At 48.6% G+C, this 18,607-nt stretch overlaps 1 protein-coding gene across 3 annotated transcripts in view; it reads left to right on the top strand.

Annotated features, from left to right (window-relative positions):
• The window catches only part of LOC106562446 (nuclear factor of activated T-cells, cytoplasmic 3), a 90,158-nt gene that overhangs the window by 28,644 nt on the left and 42,907 nt on the right, over window positions 1–18,607 (top strand). For all 3 annotated transcript variants that reach the window (XM_045689318.2, XM_045689317.2, XM_045689319.2), the window contains exon 3: window positions 4,064–4,226. In XM_045689318.2, the coding sequence (XP_045545274.1) occupies window positions 4,064–4,226 (163 nt within the window). The remainder of the gene's footprint in view (window positions 1–4,063; window positions 4,227–18,607) is intronic.

Raw genomic sequence — 18,607 nt, 5'->3', positions numbered from 1 at the left:
CCTGGCCTTTAGCAAAGTTAACATTGATTTTATTTGGTGTCTGTGGTCTGCATGCTGTGTGAGGGCTGAGTGGAGGGCATTTCTATGTGGCATGTTTGTCTGGCATAGCATGGCCTGTTGAAAGCACAATTTTAGTTTTGCCACGACCTGACGGGGCACATAAAGAAACAATAGACAATGGTTAGTGACTTTCTTTGACTAGCGGAGAAGGTTAGGCTAGCCTTCGTGGTTAGGCTAGTTACTATAGAGAGAGGCATAATGTGGTGTAAATGTCTGCCTGCTAGGACAGCTTACTGTGATGTGTATCATTCCTCTTACTCATAGATCATGGACGCACACACACCCACACACGTTTCATTTCTCCTCATTTGTACTGCACAGTGCTGTGTTCGAGCAAACTGTGTCTCCCTGTAACTGTTAACAGACCAGGAACACCTGTATCATGCTGTATGAAACACATACTGAGAGCTCCTGAACTGGCTCAATGTAGCCAAGCCTTTATAACTGGCTCAATGTAGCCCCGTCTTTATAACTGGCTCAATGTAGCCCCGTCTTTATACCTGGCTCAATGTAGCCCCGTCTTTATACCTGGCTCAATGTAGCCAAGTCTTTATACCTGGCTCAATGTAGCCCCGTCTTTATACCTGGCTCAATGTAGCCCCGTCTTTATACCTGGCTCAATGTAGCCCCGTCTTTATACCTGGCTCAATGTAGCCAAGTCTTTATAACTGGCTCAGTGTAGCCAAGTCTGTATACCTGGTTCAATGTAGCCAAGTCTTTATAACTGGCTCAGTGTAGCCAAGTCTTTATACCTGGCTCAATGTAGCCCCGTCTTTATAACTGGCTCAATGTAGCCAAGGCTTTATAACTGTCTCAATGTAGCCCCGTCTTTATACCTGGCTCAATGTAGCCCCGTCTTCATACCTGGCTCAATGTAGCCCAGTCTTTATACCTGGCTCAATGTAGCCCCGTCTTTACACCTGGCTCAATGTAGCCCCGTCTTTATACCTGGCTCAATGTAGCCAAGTCTGTATACCTGGTTCAATGTAGCCAAGTCTTTATACCTGGCTCAATGTAGCCAAGTCTTTATACCTGGCTCAATGTAGCCAAGTCTTTATACCTGGTTCAATGTAGCCAAGGCTTTATAACTGGCTCAATGTAGCCAAGTCTTTATAACTGGCTCAATGTAGCCAAGTCTTTATAACTGGCTCAATGTAGCCAAGTCTTTATAACTGGCTCAATGTAGCCCCGTCTTTATACCTGGCTCAATGTAGCCCCGTCTTTATACCTGGCTCAATGTAGCCCCGATTTATACCTGGCTCAATGTAGCCAAGTCTTTATACCTGGCTCAATGTAGCCAAGTCTTTATACCTGGCTCAATGTAGCCAAGTCTTTATACCTGGCTCAATGTAGCCAAGTCTTTATAACTGGCTCAATGTAGCCAAGTCTTTATAACTGGCTCAATGTAGCCCCGTCTTTATACCTGGCTCAATGTAGCCAAGTCTTTATACCTGGCTCAATGTAGCCCCGTCTTTATACCTGGCTCAATGTAGCCAAGTCTTTATAACTGGCTCAATGTAGCCCCGTCTTTATAACTGGCTCAATGTAGCCCCGTCTTTATACCTGGCTCAATGTAGCCAAGTCTTTATACCTGGCTCAATGTAGCCAAGTCTTTATAACTGGCTCAATGTAGCCCCGTCTTTATAACTGGCTCAATGTAGCCCCGTCTTTATACCTGGCTCAATGTAGCCAAGTCTTTATAACTGGCTCAATGTAGCCCCGTCTTTATACCTGGCTCAATGTAGCCAAGGCTTTATAACTGGCTCAATGTAGCCAAGGCTTTATACCTGGCTCAATGTAGCCCCGTCTTTATACCTGGCTCAATGTAGCCCCGTCTTTATACCTGGCTCAATGTAGCCAAGTCTTTATACCTGGCTCAATGTAGTCAAGTCTGTATACCTGGCTCAATGTAGCCCCGTCTTTATAACTGGCTCAATGTAGCCAAGGCTTTATAACTGGCTCAATGTAGCCAAGGCTTTATAACTGGCTCAATGTAGCCCCGTCTTTATAACTGGCTCAATGTAGCCCCGTCTTTATAACTGGCTCAATGTAGCCCCGTCTTTATACCTGGCTCAATGTAGCCCCGTCTTTATACCTGGCTCAATGTAGCCCCGTCTTTATAACTGGCTCAATGTAGCCAAGGCTTTATAACTGTCTCAATGTAGCCAAGTCTTTATAACTGGCTCAATGGAGCCCCGTCTTTATACCTGGCTCAATGTAGCCCCGTCTTTATACCTGGCTCAATGTAGCCCCGTCTTTATACCTGGCTCAATGTAGCCAAGTCTTTATACCTGGCTCAATGTAGCCAAGTCTGTATACCTGGCTCAATGTAGCCCCGTCTTTATAACTGGCTCAATGTAGCCAAGGCTTTATAACTGGCTCAATGTAGCCAAGGCTTTATAACTGGCTCAATGTAGCCAAGGCTTTATAACTGGCTCAATGTAGCCAAGGCTTTATAACTGGCTCAATGTAGCCAAGGCTTTATAACTGGCTCAATGTAGCCAAGGCTTTATACCTGGCTCAATGTAGCCAAGGCTTTATACCTGGCTCAATGTAGCCAAGGCTTTATACCTGGCTCAATGTAGCCCCGTCTTTATACCTGGCTCAATGTTGCCCCGTCTTTATACCTGGCTCAATGTAGCCAAGGCTTTATACCTGGCTCAATGTTGCCAAGGCTTTATAACTGGCTCAATGTAGCCCCGTCTTTATAACTGGCTCAATGTTGCCAAGGCTTTATAACTGGCTCAATGTAGCCAAGGCTTTATAACTGGCTCAATGTAGCCAAGGCTTTATAACTGGCTCAATGTAGCCAAGTCTTTTTCATGAAGATTCAGTGTATAGGCTAGTAGATGATGAATTACTAACATCCTAAATAGTTTTGACAATAATTTGCCTAAATAGGTTTTTAGAACAGTATTTCTCTGTAGGTTCTAGCTCAATAGAGCCATAGACCAGCCAAGCTACCCAGAGACCCACTGAGAGAGACAGTTTGTCTGTGTGGATGGGCACAGATTGAGTGTTTATTTTTGAGTGCAGCTGTTCAAATATGATTGTGCCCTACATAGATAAAAACATACAGAGGGAAAAACCCCCATCAGCCTGCAGCCTCTCCTGTGACACAGCCTCATCCATACTAGTGCTGAACAACACAACCATACTCTCCATCCATCTATATACCGTTTATAGTGTAAAACCCCTTCATGATTCACTGCTAGTTACAGTCCCTGCATGACCTATTACAAGTGTGATTATTTCAGTATGGTTAGCCTAATGTTGGTGGGAATTCCTATGATTCACTGTCTGACTGATGGGGTTGAACACATAGCCTACAGCCCCATTTAGACACTGTACTCTGTGTCACTCAGACCTAGTGTAGGCCTAGTGTGATCCTCCACAATGTTTCCAGAGGTCATGATTCAGCACAACCTGTTGTGCCCTCACTTCTTTGTATTACCATACAAAATGTGTCATTGCATTGGTTCTTCTATGTACTTATTCTCTTTGATTAAGGGCAGTCAAACCTACATTCCAGTAGCATATTTATGTTAAAAGCACAACCTCTTTTCCCTGACCAAATACAATTGCGATAGTTGAGTGGTTCTCTATACTAAAATTCACTCATCTTACAAGTAAATGCTCTTAGTTCTCAGAATAGGACATGTGGGTGTGCTGGCCTGGCAGTAGTTTGTAAACAGCTACTGTGCTGTGCTGCCAAGGCAGGTTTGAATGAATCCAGCCGGCTTAACTAGCTCATACCTGCCCCTGCTAGCTAATATGTTAGATCTAAATCTCTGATTATAGAGCCTTTTTGTTATCCATAGGATGGTTATGTAGTCACAGCGGCTCACAGGTAATGTCTTCCCAAAAGACAAGAAATGCTAGGTGATATAGGCTATATCTATTTGTTATCCATAGATCACCTAGGTAATGCCTAGGTGATCTGTATCTTGTTGTTATCCAAACCATCAGTACCCTTATTGTCTCTGTATCGGTCTGTCCCCAGGACCTCCTCCCTGCCCCCCCTGGACTGGCCCCTACCCCACCTGTTTGGCCAGTACGAGCTGAAGGTTGAGGTGCACCCCAAGGCCCACCACCGAGCGCACTACGAGACGGAGGGAAGCAGAGGGGCGATCAAAGCTGCATCAGGTGGTCATCCTGTTGTCAAGGTAAGACCATATAGCTTATTGTAGTCTTTCCCCTAGATTGTTTTCCAGACAGGGCTCAAAGGCCCCTGGCATCAACATTGTTAAAGCGGGTGGACCTTCCTCACTAATTCACTGGCCTAGTACATGGTCAGTGAATAACCCATAGAAATCAGAATAACCAAAACATTCAGTTATTACCAGCTGGTGTAACCAACCTTACCTAATAGCTGGCAAAACACAGGTCAAATGGCTCTTTAGGTCATAGTATACAGTAGGTCATGGCCAGTTTGTTGTGCCTGTCTGTTAGCATGATGCCTGACTGCCCTGCAGTGTGTTACATAAGGTAAACCTAGAGGCGAAAGAAACGCACACCTATTTAGGCGATGCGCTGGCTAGCGGAGTGGAACACTTGAAAAATTAAAGGAGAGCCGCACACTCTAGGAGCTCAGATGCAAAAATGTAATAACCTAATATCCAACATTTAGACAGACAAGCTGTCTTCATCAGGGTATAATGACAAACACTGCGGGTGACTAGTTTATATAGTGTCAAAGGACACACACAGGTGTCTGTAATCATGGCCGGGTGTGGCCTGATATCATTGGTTAATTGTCATATATTAAAATAGCATACAAAAAACATAAATGGATAGCATACGATCATAGATACAATTTGGCTACATAAGCCTATAAACATTTACAATAGCAAAATCACAATTATCACAAGAATGGCTTCAGATCAAAGTCTACGTTGAGACCGAAGGGAGCAAGGGTCTTTAAATTAAAGATCCAGGCAGCCTCTCGTTTTAACAATAAATTGTCGAGGTCACCCCCTCTCCTAGGGAGGGTGACATGTTCGATGCCAATATAACGTAAGGACGAAATCGAGTGGTTTGCTTCCAAAAAGTGGGCCGCAACTGGGTAAGTCGAGTTTTTGCACCAAATGGTGCGATGCTCCGAGATTCCTACTTTTAATTTGCACTTTGTTTTACCCACATAATTTAAAGATAAATAACTGCCTTAGTGGAGCACGTGATAACACCTTTGATTGCATAAGGTAAACCTTTCTGAATCTAACCTATACCACCAGGGAAACTATCACCGTAGTCATGTAAGCATGATGTCGGTGTAGCAACCTGGACGCAGGAAGTAGAACTAAAGAAACTCTCTGATGTAAACTACAAGAGGTAGTGCAGCTCAGTTCAGTTCTGGAGGAGACCTGCATCTATACTGACAGTGACAGTCTGGAGAAGGACAACCGAGTGGTGCAGCAGTCTAAGACACTGCATCTCAATGCAAGAGGTGTCACTGCAGTGCCTGGTTCGAATCCAGGCTACATCACATCCGGCCGTGATTGGGAGTTCCATAGAGCCCAGCATCGCCCAGCATCGCCCAGGTTTGGCTGGGGTAGGCCGCCATTGTAAATAAGAATTTGTTCTTAACTGACTTGCCTAGTTAAATAAAGTTTACATGTACATTTAAAAAAAAAAATCAGATTGATAGACCGCCCGTGCCTTGTAGAATCAGGACTGGTGCCAAAACTGGGACTGTCACAACATGCAGTACCTCAACTGTCAATTTATACAGCCGTCTAGGTTACGGCAGCCAATGCTAGTGAATTAAAGTATTATGTGTAAGTATTACCAAACAATAACTGCCCCACCCCTCACTCTGTACAGGTAGAAAGGGTAAGCTGCTGCCTCAGGCACACCAAGCAGGACAGGGTACATCATCGCAGTCACTGTACCCGAAGCCCAATTAGTTTGTCTGTCATGTGATACCCCAGAGACTGCGGCAGAGTGAGCCTCAGCCTTACTACTGTACCAGGCCTGGGTTCAAATAGTATTTGAAATATTTCTGTTACTTAACTTGTATATAATAATATATGCCATTTAGCAGATGCTTTTATCCAAAGTGACTTACAGTCATGCATGCATACATTTAACGTATGGGTGGTCCCGGGAATTGAATCCACTACCCTGGCATTACAAGTGCCATGCTCTACCAACTGAGCTACAAAGGACGAGTTCCAAAGGTCCAAACCCTGTCCAACTACAACTCCTATCCAAGCAGGCTCAAGAAAAGGCTCCCAAGTATTTTGAAAGGTTTTGAATACTATTTGATCTGAGGTCTGTTACAGTACCTATGTAGCGCCACATTCCTGACCCAGGGCTCCCGTTCTGTTATCCAGCTGACAACCAGAGCAGAGCCAGGCAGCGGGTGAATATTTTATGCTCAGGGGACAGGGATCCTTTGTGTGGTGACTGAAGCCGGGCGGACTGCATCATGTGCCATGACCAGTGGTGTGTAACCCAACAATGCCCCTGCTTGGAGTGTGTGTTTGCATAACCCAACAATAACCCTGCTTATAAGAGCCAGGAGGTGGGTTGTCATTCCAGTCCACTCCCTCAGGATCATCTTTTAGTTGGGGTTTTAATGGAACTATACACTGGTACCCACAGCAACCCCAATGTAATACTCTTCTAATTGAAGTGACCTTTAAGAATGTGGACCAGAGGAAGACCACAGTTTGGTGTCCAGAACCGCTCATTTCTTTAATCTTTCACTGGGGTTGTCATCATTGGTTATTTTGATGCAAATGTTGTTGACCATTTGTTCCATACAGCATAGTTTCTTAAAAACTATGCCAACTCTCATCTCAGGGCGAATTATACAGACTGGGTCCTGTTCCTCCATCAGTCAGAGCTAATGCTGAACCATTTCAACTGCAAACTCTCATTCTACCCCACCATGTGTGACGATGCATAATTTAGCTTTCAGAATGTTGAACCCATACGAGCATTGGCTGTGTTTGCCCTCATTCCTAGTCCAGAAGGGAGCTATTTGGCTATAAGATTATTTCATTCCTTTTTTTTGTAGTGTTATATCGCTCCTCTCTGTGTGTGTGTGTGTGTGTGTGTGTGTGTGTGTGTGTGTGTGTGTGTGTGTGTGTGTGTGTGTGTGTGTGTGTGTGTGTGTGTGTGTGTGTGTGTGTGTGTGTGTGTGTGTGTGTGTGTGTGTGTGTGTGTGTGTGTGTGTGTGTGTGTGTGTGTGTGTGTGTGTGTGTGTGTGTGTGTGTGTGTGTGTGTGTGTGTGTGTGTGTGTGTGTGTGTGTGTGTGTGTGTGTGTGTGTGTGTGTGTGTGTGTGTGTGTGTGTGTGTGTGTGTGTGTGTGTGTGTGTGTTATGGGGCACCAGACCAGTATAATACTAGGAACATGTGATGGTGGATGATATCATCTCTGATGAGGCAGGTCTAGTGGCATTGACCTTGTTTACTAAACAGAACTTCCTCATTGTTTCTCTGTTGACACTCTGTTTCCCCCTTAAAACTGTGGGACCAAGAGGCTGTCCTGTTATATTGACACTCTGTTTCCCCCTTTAACACTGTGGGACCAAGAGGCTGTCCTGTTATATTGACACTCTGTTTCCCCCTTTAACACTGTGGGACCAAGAGGCTGTCCTGTTATATTGACACTCTGTTTCCCCCTTTAACACTGTGGGACCAAGAGGCTGTCCTGTTATATTGACACTCTGTTTCCCCCTTTAACACTGTGGGACCAAGAGGCTGTCCTGTTATATTGACACTCTGTTTCCCCCTTTAACACTGTGGGACCAAGAGGCTGTCCTGTTATATTGACACTCTGTTTCCCCCTTTAACACTGTGGGACCAAGAGGCTGTCCTGTTATATTGACACTCTGTTTCCCCCTTTAACACTGTGGGACCAAGAGGCTGTCCTGTTATATTGACACTCTGTTTCCCCCTTTAACACTGTGGGACCAAGAGGCTGTCCTGTTATATTGACACTCTGTTTCCCCCTTTAACACTGTGGGACCAAGAGGCTGTCCTGTTATATTGACACTCTGTTTCATGTCCCCTTTAACACTGTGGGACCAAGAGGCTGTCCTGTTATATTGACACTCTGTTTCCCCCTTTAACACTGTGGGACCAAGAGGCTGTCCTGTTATATTGACACTCTGTTTCCCCCTTTAACACTGTGGGACCAAGAGGCTGTCCTGTTATATTGACACTCTGTTTCCCCCTTTAACACTGTGGGACCAAGAGGCTGTCCTGTTATATTGACACTCTGTTTCCCCCTTTAACACTGTGGGACCAAGAGGCTGTCCTGTTATATTGACACTCTGTTTCCCCCTTTAACACTGTGGGACCAAGAGGCTGTCCTGTTATATTGACACTCTGTTTCCCCCTTTAACACTGTGGGACCAAGAGGCTGTCCTGTTATATTGACACTCTGTTTCCCCCTTTAACACTGTGGGACCAAGAGGCTGTCCTGTTATATTGACACTCTGTTTCCCCCTTTAACACTGTGGGACCAAGAGGCTGCCTGTTATATTGACACTCTGTTTCCCCCTTTAACACTGTGGGACCAAGAGGCTGTCCTGTTATATTGACACTCTGTTTCCCCCTTTAACACTGTGGGACCAAGAGGCTGTCCTGTTATATTGACACTCTGTTTCCCCCTTTAACACTGTGGGACCAAGAGGCTGTCCTGTTATATTGACACTCTGTTTCCCCCTTTAACACTGTGGGACCAAGAGGCTGTCCTGTTATATTGACACTCTGTTTCCCCCTTTAACACTGTGGGACCAAGAGGCTGTCCTGTTATATTGACACTCTGTTTCCCCCTTTAACACTGTGGGACCAAGAGGCTGTCCTGTTATATTGACACTCTGTTTCCCCCTTTAACACTGTGGGACCAAGAGGCTGTCCTGTTATATTGACACTCTGTTTCATGTCCCCTTTAACACTGTGGGACCAAGAGGCTGTCCTGTTATATTGACACTCTGTTTCCCCCTTTAACACTGTGGGACCAAGAGGCTGTCCTGTTATATTGACACTCTGTTTCCCCCTTTAACACTGTGGGACCAAGAGGCTGTCCTGTTATATTGACACTCTGTTTCCCCCTTTAACACTGTGGGACCAAGAGGCTGTCCTGTTATATTGACACTCTGTTTCCCCCTTTAACACTGTGGGACCAAGAGGCTGTCCTGTTATATTGACACTCTGTTTCCCCCTTTAACACTGTGGGACCAAGAGGCTGTCCTGTTATATTGACACTCTGTTTCCCCCTTTAACACTGTGGGACCAAGAGGCTGTCCTGTTATATTGACACTCTGTTTCCCCCTTTAACACTGTGGGACCAAGAGGCTGTCCTGTTATATTGACACTCTGTTTCCCCCTTTAACACTGTGGGACCAAGAGGCTGTCCTGTTATATTGACACTCTGTTTCCCCCTTTAACACTGTGGGACCAAGAGGCTGTCCTGTTATATTGACACTCTGTTTCCCCCTTTAACACTGTGGGACCAAGAGGCTGTCCTGTTATATTGACACTCTGTTTCCCCCTTTAACACTGTGGGACCAAGAGGCTGTCCTGTTATATTGACACTCTGTTTCCCCCTTTAACACTGTGGGACCAAGAGGCTGTCCTGTTATATTGACACTCTGTTTCCCCCTTTAACACTGTGGGACCAAGAGGCTGTCCTGTTATATTGACACTCTGTTTCCCCCTTTAACACTGTGGGACCAAGAGGCTGTCCTGTTATATTGACACTCTGTTTCCCCCTTTAACACTGTGGGACCAAGAGGCTGTCCTGTTATATTGACACTCTGTTTCCCCCTTTAACACTGTGGGACCAAGAGGCTGTCCTGTTATATTGACACTCTGTTTCCCCCTTTAACACTGTGGGACCAAGAGGCTGTCCTGTTATATTGACACTCTGTTTCCCCCTTTAACACTGTGGGACCAAGAGGCTGTCCTGTTATATTGACACTCTGTTTCCCCCTTTAACACTGTGGGACCAAGAGGCTGTCCTGTTATATTGACACTCTGTTTCCCCCTTTAACACTGTGGGACCAAGAGGCTGTCCTGTTATATTTGTTTTCACAGAAACACTGTTGTTTTGATTAAAACCTAAGCACCTGCCTTACTGATACAGGCCCAAGACACATTGTGCTGCTAGAGTATTTACAAAAAGTCTCAGGTAAGATGTGCTGATCTTGGACCAGGTCCCAACCGGTCCAGAAAATCATATTCATTATGAATTCTTTATGTAAGAGACAAAACTGATCCTATATCAGCAGTCACACTCTGAGTGAATATGCAGTAGGCCCTGGTGAAAAGGGGAGTCATCAAGGGTCAGTCACTAGGCTAACAACAGACTGACTAACAGCCTTTTCCCTCCAGGTGTAGGTCTGTAACTAAGCCTATAGTCCCTAGCCGTAGGAGGACATTGGTCCCTCAGTGTCACCAGTGTGTCACTGCATCCTTCTGCTCTGATGGCGCCAGTCTTCCTGTGGGGTCGACTGACTCAGGTGTTGGGACTCGTGATGTCATCAACTGACGCCATGACTGCCATCTGGCCGTGGTGTGGGCAGCTTCCTTTTGTGACTGTTGTGTTTGTTGTCTATATCAAGACACACACACACACACACACACACACACACTCACACGTACACACACATACACCCCCCCTCCCCCAGATCAAGGAGCTGCTATGTCAACAGAAAAACAAGAGCATGCCACTGGGAAGGGGTCCATGGCAGAGCCCTGTACAGGCAGGAAAATGAAGCCCGAGCCCTACCCTACCCATGTCCACGACATTCAGTCTCTACCCTACCCATGTCCACGACATTCAGTCTCTACCCTACCCATGTCCACGACATTCAGTCTCTACCCTACCCATGTCCACGACATTCAGTCTCTACCCTACCCATGTCCACGACATTCAGTCTCTACCCTACCCATGTCCACGACATTCAGTCTCTACCCTACCCATGTCCACGACATTCAGTCTCTACCCTACCCATGTCCACGACATTCAGTCTCTACCCTACCCATGTCCACGACATTCAGTCTCTACCCTACCCATGTCCACGACATTCAGTCTCTACCCTACCCATGTCCACGACATTCAGTCTCTACCCTAACCATGTCCACGACGTTCAGGCTCTACCCTACCCATGTCCACGACATTCAGGCTTTACCCTACCCATGTCCACGACGTTCAGGCTCTACCCTACCCATATCCACGACATTCAGTCTCTACCCTAACCATGTCCACGACGTTCAGGCTCTACCCTACCCATGTCCACGACGTTCAGGCTTTACCCTACCCATGTCCACGACATTCAGTCTCTACCCTACCCATGTCTACGACGTTCAGGCTCTACCCTACCCATGTCTACGACGTTCAGGCTCTACCCTACCCATGTCCACGACGTTCAGGCTTTACCCTACCCATGTCCACGACATTCAGTCTCTACCCTACCCATGTCTACGACGTTCAGGCTCTACCCTACCCATGTCTACGACGTTCAGGCTCTACCCTACCCATGTCTACGACGATCAGGCTCTACCCTACCCATGTCGACGACGTTCAGGCTTTACCCTACCCATGTCTACGACGTTCAGACTCTACCCTACCCATGTCCACGACGTTCAGGCTTTACCCTACCCATGTCCACGACGTTCAGGCTCTACCCTACCCATGTCCACGACGTTCAGGCTCTACCCTACCCATGTCCACGACGTTCAGGCTCTACCCTACCCATGTCCACGACGTTCAGGCTCTACCCTACCCATGTCCACGACGTTCAGGCCCTACCCTACCCATGCCCACGACGTTCAGGCTCTTTCCTACCCATGTCCACGACATTCAGGCCCTACCGTACCCATGTCCACGAAGTTCAGGCCCTACCCTTGCCCACGACGTTCAGGCCCTACCCTTGCCCACGACGTTCAGGCTCTACCCTACCCATGTCCACGACGTTCAGGCTCTACCCTACCCATGTCCACGACATTCAGGCTCTACTCTACCCATGTCCACGACGTTCAGGCTCTACCCTACCCATGTCCACGACGTTCAGGCTCTACCCTACCCATGTCCACGACGTTCAGGCCCTACCTACCCATGTCAACGACGTTCATGCCCTACCCTTGCCCACGATGTTCAGGCCCTACCCATGTCCACGATGTTCAGGCCCTACCCTACCCATGTCCACGACGTTCAGGCTCTACCCTACCCATGTCCACGATGTTCAGGCCCTATCCTACCCATGTCCACGATGTTCAGGCCCTATCCTACCCTTGCCCACGACGTTCAGGCTCTACCCTACCCTTGCCCACGACATTCAGGCCCTACCCAACCTATGCCCACGACATTCAGGTCCTACCCAACCTATGCCCACGACGTTCAGGCTCTACCCTACCCATGTCCACGACGTTCAGGCTCTACCCTACCCATGTCCACGACGTTCAGGCCCTACCCTTGCCCATGACGTTCAGGCTCTACCCTACCCATGTCCACGACATTCAAGCTCTACCCTACCCATGTCCACGACATTCAAGCTCTACCCTACCCATGTCCACGACATTCAGGCTCTTCCCTACCCATGTCCACGACGTTCAGGCCCTACCCTTGCCCACGACGTTCAGGCTCTAACCTACCCATGTCCACGACGTTCAGGCTCTAACCTACCCATGTCCACGACGTTCAGGCTCTACCCTACCCATGTCCACGACGTTCAGGCTCTATCCTACCCGTGTCCACGACGTTCAGGCCTTACCCTACCCATGTCCACGACGTTCAGGCTCTTTCCTACCCATGCCCACGACGTTCAGGCCCTACTCTACCCATGTCCACGATGTTCAGGCTCTACCCTACCCATGTCCACGACGTTCAGGCTCTTTCCTACCCATGCCCACGACGTTCAGGCCCTACTCTACCCATGTCCACGACGTTCAGGCTCTACCCTACCCATGCCCACGACGTTCAGGCCCTACCCTACCCATGTCCACGACGTTCAGGCCCTACCCTACCCATGTCCACGACATTCAGGCCCTAATCTACCCATGTCTACGACGTTCAGGCCCTACTCTACCCATGTCTACGACGTTCAGGCCCTACTCTACCCATGCCCACGACGTTCAGGCCCTACCCTACCCATGCCCACGACGTTCAGGCCCTACCCTACCTGGGCCCGATTGCTTCTGACAAATATAAGGCCCTGCCCGAACCCGAAATCAGAATTAACATTCTCCATGAGTTGCTCACCTCTGTCTGTTCCCCTGCTCCATCCCTGCGCTGCGCTGCATCCGCTCTCTGCAACGGCCCAGCTTGGGCTGCTCATGAGACGTGGTAGAGCTGTTAGCTGGCAACTTTTCGTCACTCTAAACTCCTACCAAAACTTACGGAATATTATTATTTTCAGTGAAATAATCTATCCTGTTGACTTGGACAATGTTCTGGTTTTATATTTTATAAGAAGTTCTGACACCATGTTATGATGGTAAGATATGATTGTACAGAGACAGGAGGGTGCCCGGCCCGTACCCTGGTTGATGAAAAAATAGGCCTTAACCTGAAGTATAATGTTGGGGCCCTTCAGACTCGGGTCGGGTATCAGAGCTACTGTAGGTAGCTGTAGCGCAGGGGAGGAGCAGTGGTGTAGTGGACGGTAAAAACAGTTTACTCACCTTTTGCGGAAAAATGCATTGAAAGTACAGGAAGCGTGACTTTTTTCACTGCGACCGGCGATCAGAGTTAACCCAACCTATTTTTTTTACCACTACATCCCTGGGCAGAAGGAGCAGGACAGACGGCGGGCGTGCGGACATGGGCATGTAGGTGTGTGCGTACGTGTCTCCCCCTCAGCCAATCAGCCTACATTATTCATGCTACAGTATCTGCTTTATGCTAATTTTACCGGTCCTGTTCCTGAAGCACTTCCTGGCTTGTCTCCCTATCATCTCTCTATTTGTCTAGACTCTCTGTGACCGAGCCCTGTTTATATGGCAGAAGCCAGCCAGGCTTTGTCTGTTGTTTTCTCTTATCACAGTGGGCCACAGATGCAGTTATAATGGTAGAGGTTGTGTGCCTGAGGCGGGAAGCTGTTAAAATATCCTGGTCCTCCCACCACCTGAAAGGGAAGGGTGGACTTGTCTCTGTTTTCTGCTACTGTTACCATTCATGTTTTTACTGCCGTATGTTGACTTGTTGCTAACCAAAGTAAAAGAAAGGCAGCTTTAAAGCATGCCTCTATATAGGACGTGTACTTCACTGATAATGCTGCTCACCTAGTTTGAGCAACAGGCATGTGTTTGCTTGAGGGGCCTCATCTTAAATTAGTGTTTTTTATTTCATCCCCCATATTGTTTAGTAGATTTGAAAGGTCGCTAGCTACAGGGTCTCCTTCCCATAACCCCAAAGGTCACCAGGTTATCAGGCAGGGCAGCGTCATTTACATGAGAGGAACATGCAAGACTAACTGATCTTATCCACACTGTGATCAAACGGCCACCCAACTGTTCCCTTGGGCTTACATGCACATACATATCCTACAATAGGTTAATGAGTAGTATAAGGGAACGTCAAAAATGTAACGTCTCCTCAGTCCGTGTCTCCCCCCCAAATAAACCATAGAGTGCAACAGAAAGAAAGCCACGGGTCTGCATGTCATAACAGTCATCTTCTAACTAAAACCTACAGTAGCCAGACAAACAAAAGCAAAACAATGTGACACTGTTTACATGGCACTGTTTGGACAGAGGTGATTCATACCACTGTGTTCTGTGTGGAATGCTGCTTATTCCAGTGGATACCACGCTAGGCTATGCTACGCTAAGCTGTTCTAATGTAAACATAGCCTGGGTTACGCTAGGCTAAGCTAGGGCTTCTCCTCACAGGCTAGCCAAACTGCTGGGCAGGCAGACCATAATTGTCAGGCACACCTGTTGCTAGGAGATGGGTAAGTCCAAAGCCTCTGGCTTAGCAATCCATGTGCATATTTAACCAGCCTAATTGTGCGCTTGCTGCTTCGACACAAAGAAAAGGAGATCCACAGTGTTACACAGTAGGGCCATGGATACAGACACACACACACACAGGTGTAGAACTTAGCGTGAAATGCTTAGTTACAAGCCCTTAACTAACAATGCAAATAAACTAAAGTAAAAAATTATAAAAAGTAACTAAATAAAATAACAATAACGAGGCTATATACAGGGGGTACTGGTACCGAGTCAATGTGCGGTGGTACAGGTTAGTCGAGGTAACTTGTACATGTAGGTAGGGGTAAAGTGACTATGCATAGATAATAAACAGCAAGTAGCAGCAGTGTAAAAACAATGGGGGGGGGGGTGTCAATGCAAATAATCCGGGTGGTTATTTGATTAATTGTTCAGCAGTCTTGGCTTGGGGGTAGAAGCTGTTAAGGAGACTTTTGGTCCTAGACTTGGTGCTCCGGTACCGCTTGCCATGTGGTAGCAGAGAGAACGGTCTATAACTTGTGTGACTGGTGTCTTTGACCATTTTTTGGGTCTTCCTCTGACACGCCTAGTATATAGATCCTGAATGGCAGGAAGCTTGGCCACAGTGATGTACTGGGCCGTACGCACTACCCTCTGAAACGCCTTACGGTCGGATGCCGAGCAGTTGCCATACCAGGCGGTGATGCAATCGGTCAGGATGCTCTCGATGGTGCAGCTGTATAACTTTTTGAGGATCTGGGGACCAATGTCAAATTTGCCAAATCTCCTGAGGGGGAAAAGGTGTTGTCTTGCCCTCTTCACAACTGTCTTGGTGTGTTTGGACTATGATAGTTAGTTGGTGATGTGGACACCAAGGAACTTGAAACTCTCAACCCGCTCCACTACAGTTTACACTTACAGTATTGTGTATTAGGTAAAAGGCTTCTGTAAACAAAAACACTAAATATAAAATGTTTTATATTGCAGCCCTTGCATTTAGTCTTTAACGTTCAGTCTTTTTAATAACTCTAAATGAGTCCATGGTGTCTGAAAATGGGATTTGAAAGACAAGATGGGCTGAGGCTGTCCAAGAGCGCATTACGTTTCCCCCTCTGGCCACACAGAATGATTTTGATATATCACGAACCCCCTCTCTGACTACCGGCGACTGTGGTTCTATTTCTATACAGCATAACCAGCAGCTTTTGTCACATATAAAGCATGTGGCTTGCTGCGTTGTCACTTTTCTACACCAGTCCCCCTCTGCTCCACTGTGTGTAGTCTTTATTCCTCTGTGTTGTTGTGGCATGGCTTTGTTGACTCTTTCAATAGGCGTGGATGGGTAATAAAGAGGGAAACATGCAACGCCCTGCTCTGCAGTTTGCACTGTGTGAACCGACCGGAGCTGTTGTCGGGCCCCAGGCTCTATTTGATGTAAACATGATGTAGGCTGTGAGGCTCCACTCTCATTTGATGTAATCAGGGTTAGTGTGCAGTGAGACGACAGGGAGAGGGAACTTGGTGGTGGGAGAGAGGGGGAGATGTTTATTGTTCATTTATATTGTTTATTTCACTTTTATTTATTATCTATTTCACTTGCTTTGGCAATGCAACATATGTTTCCCATGCCAATAAAGCGCTTTGAATTGGAGCGAGAGAGAGAGGAAGGAAGGAGAAAAAGGGAGAGAGGGGGATGGTAAAGAGAAGGGGGAAATAGCCTTCAGCTTCAAGCAGAGGGAAGGGGAGAGACGGGGGGAGGAAGAGAGGGATAGAAAAGGGGAAAGAGTTACTGAGCTTTGTGCAGACCTACAGAACCATATACTGGCTGAGCATACAGTAGGTGTGTGTGTGTGTGTGTGTGTGTGTGTGTGTGTGTGTGTGTGTGTGTGTGTGTGTGTGTGTGTGTGTGTGTGTGTGTGTGTGTGTGTGTGTGTGTGTGTGTGTGTGTGTGTGTGTGTGTGTGTGTGTGTGTGTGTGTGTGTGTGTGTGTGTGTGTGTTGACCTTGTTTAAACAAACGGCCAAGCGGCTCTCTGGGCCCTGGTGTGCTGGGTACACAGCAGGCGTGGGTGGGTGGGCCCTAAGCCGTGTCAGAGCAGAGACACCACTGAACATCATGGCCCAAAAGCCGCCCATGACCTTGACCATCGCTGTTCCCGCTCCAACATCTCTCTCTCTTTCTCTCTCTCACACACCCTCTAAGAGCTGTAGTTTACACCAGTGTGAGAATGCACTCATATACACACACACTCATATACACATGCACAGAGCCTTGCCATGGCAACACCAGAGAAACAAAGGGAAACAACTTGGCAGAGGCATGCGCCTAAAGAACGTGGTGTGTTGCAGTAGAGAGGGAGGGAGAGGGTCGGAGCTGAAGGGGGTGAGGAGTGAGAGGAAAGAGGAGGGAGGGAGGGAGGGGTCGGAGCTGAAGGGGGTGAGGAGCGAGAGGAAAGAGGAGGGAGGGAGGGAGGGAGGGAGGGAGAGGGTCGGAGCTGAAGGGGGTGAGGAGCGAGAGGAAAGAGGAGGGAGGGAGGGAGGGAGGGAGGGAGAGGGTCGGAGCTGAAGGGGGTGAGGAGCGAGAGGAAAGGGGAGGGAGGGAGGGAGGGAGAGGGTCGGAGCTGAAGGGGGTGAGGAGCGAGGGGAAAGAGGAGGGAGGGAGGGAGGGAGGGAGGGAGGGAGGGAGAGGGTCGGAGCTGAAGGGGGTGAGGAGCGAGAGGAAAGAGGAGGGAGGGAGGGAGGGAGAGGGTCGGAGCTGAAGGGGGTGAGGAGCGAGAGGAAAGGGGAGGGAGGGAGGGAGGGAGAGGGTCGGAGCTGAAGGGGGTGAGGAGCGAGGGGAAAGAGGAGGGAGGGAGGGAGGGAGAGGGTCGGAGCTGAAGGGGGTGAGGAGCGAGAGGAAAGAGGAGGGAGGGAGGGAGGGAGGGAGAGGGTCGGAGCTGAAGGGGGTGAGGAGTGAGAGGAAAGAGGAGGGAGGGAGGGAGGGAGGGAGGGAGGGAGGGAGAGGGTCGGAGCTGAAGGGGGTGAGGAGCGAGGGGAAAGAGGAGGGAGGGAGGGAGGGAGAGGGTCGGAGCTGAAGGGGGTGAGGAGCGAGAGGAAAGAGGAGGGAGGGAGGGAGGGAGAGGGTCGGAGCTGAAGGGGGTGAGGAGTGAGAGGAAAGAGGAGGGAGGGAGGGAGGGAGGGAGAGGGTCGGAGCTGAAGGGGGTGAGGAGCGAGAGGAAAGAGGAGGGAGGGAGGGAGGGAGGGAGAGGGTCGGAGCTGAAGGGGGTGAGGAGCGAGAGGAAAGGGAGGGAGGGAGGGAGGGAGAGGGTCGGAGCTGAAGGGGGTGAGGAGCGAGGGGAAAGAGGAGGGAGGGAGGGAGGGGTCGGAGCTGAAGGGGGTGTGGAGCGAGGGGAAAGAGGAGGGAGGGAGGGAGGGAGAGGGTCGGAGCTGAAGGGGGTGAGGAGCGAGGGGAAAGAGGGAGGGAGGGAGGGGTCGGAGCTGAAGGGGGTGTGGAGCGAGGGGAAAGAGGAGGGAGGGAGGGAGAGGGTCGGAGCTGAAGGGGGTGAGGAGCGAGGGGAAAGAGGAGGGAGGGAGGGAGGGAGGGAGGGAGGGAGGGAGAGGGTCGGAGCTGAAGGGGGTGAGGAGTGAGAGGAAAGA

Source organism: Salmo salar, chromosome 11, assembly GCF_965601325.2.
Source record: "Salmo salar chromosome 11, fSalSal1, whole genome shotgun sequence".
NCBI lineage: Eukaryota > Metazoa > Chordata > Actinopteri > Salmoniformes > Salmonidae > Salmo > Salmo salar.
This window is presented reverse-complemented; position numbering and strand designations above follow the sequence as displayed.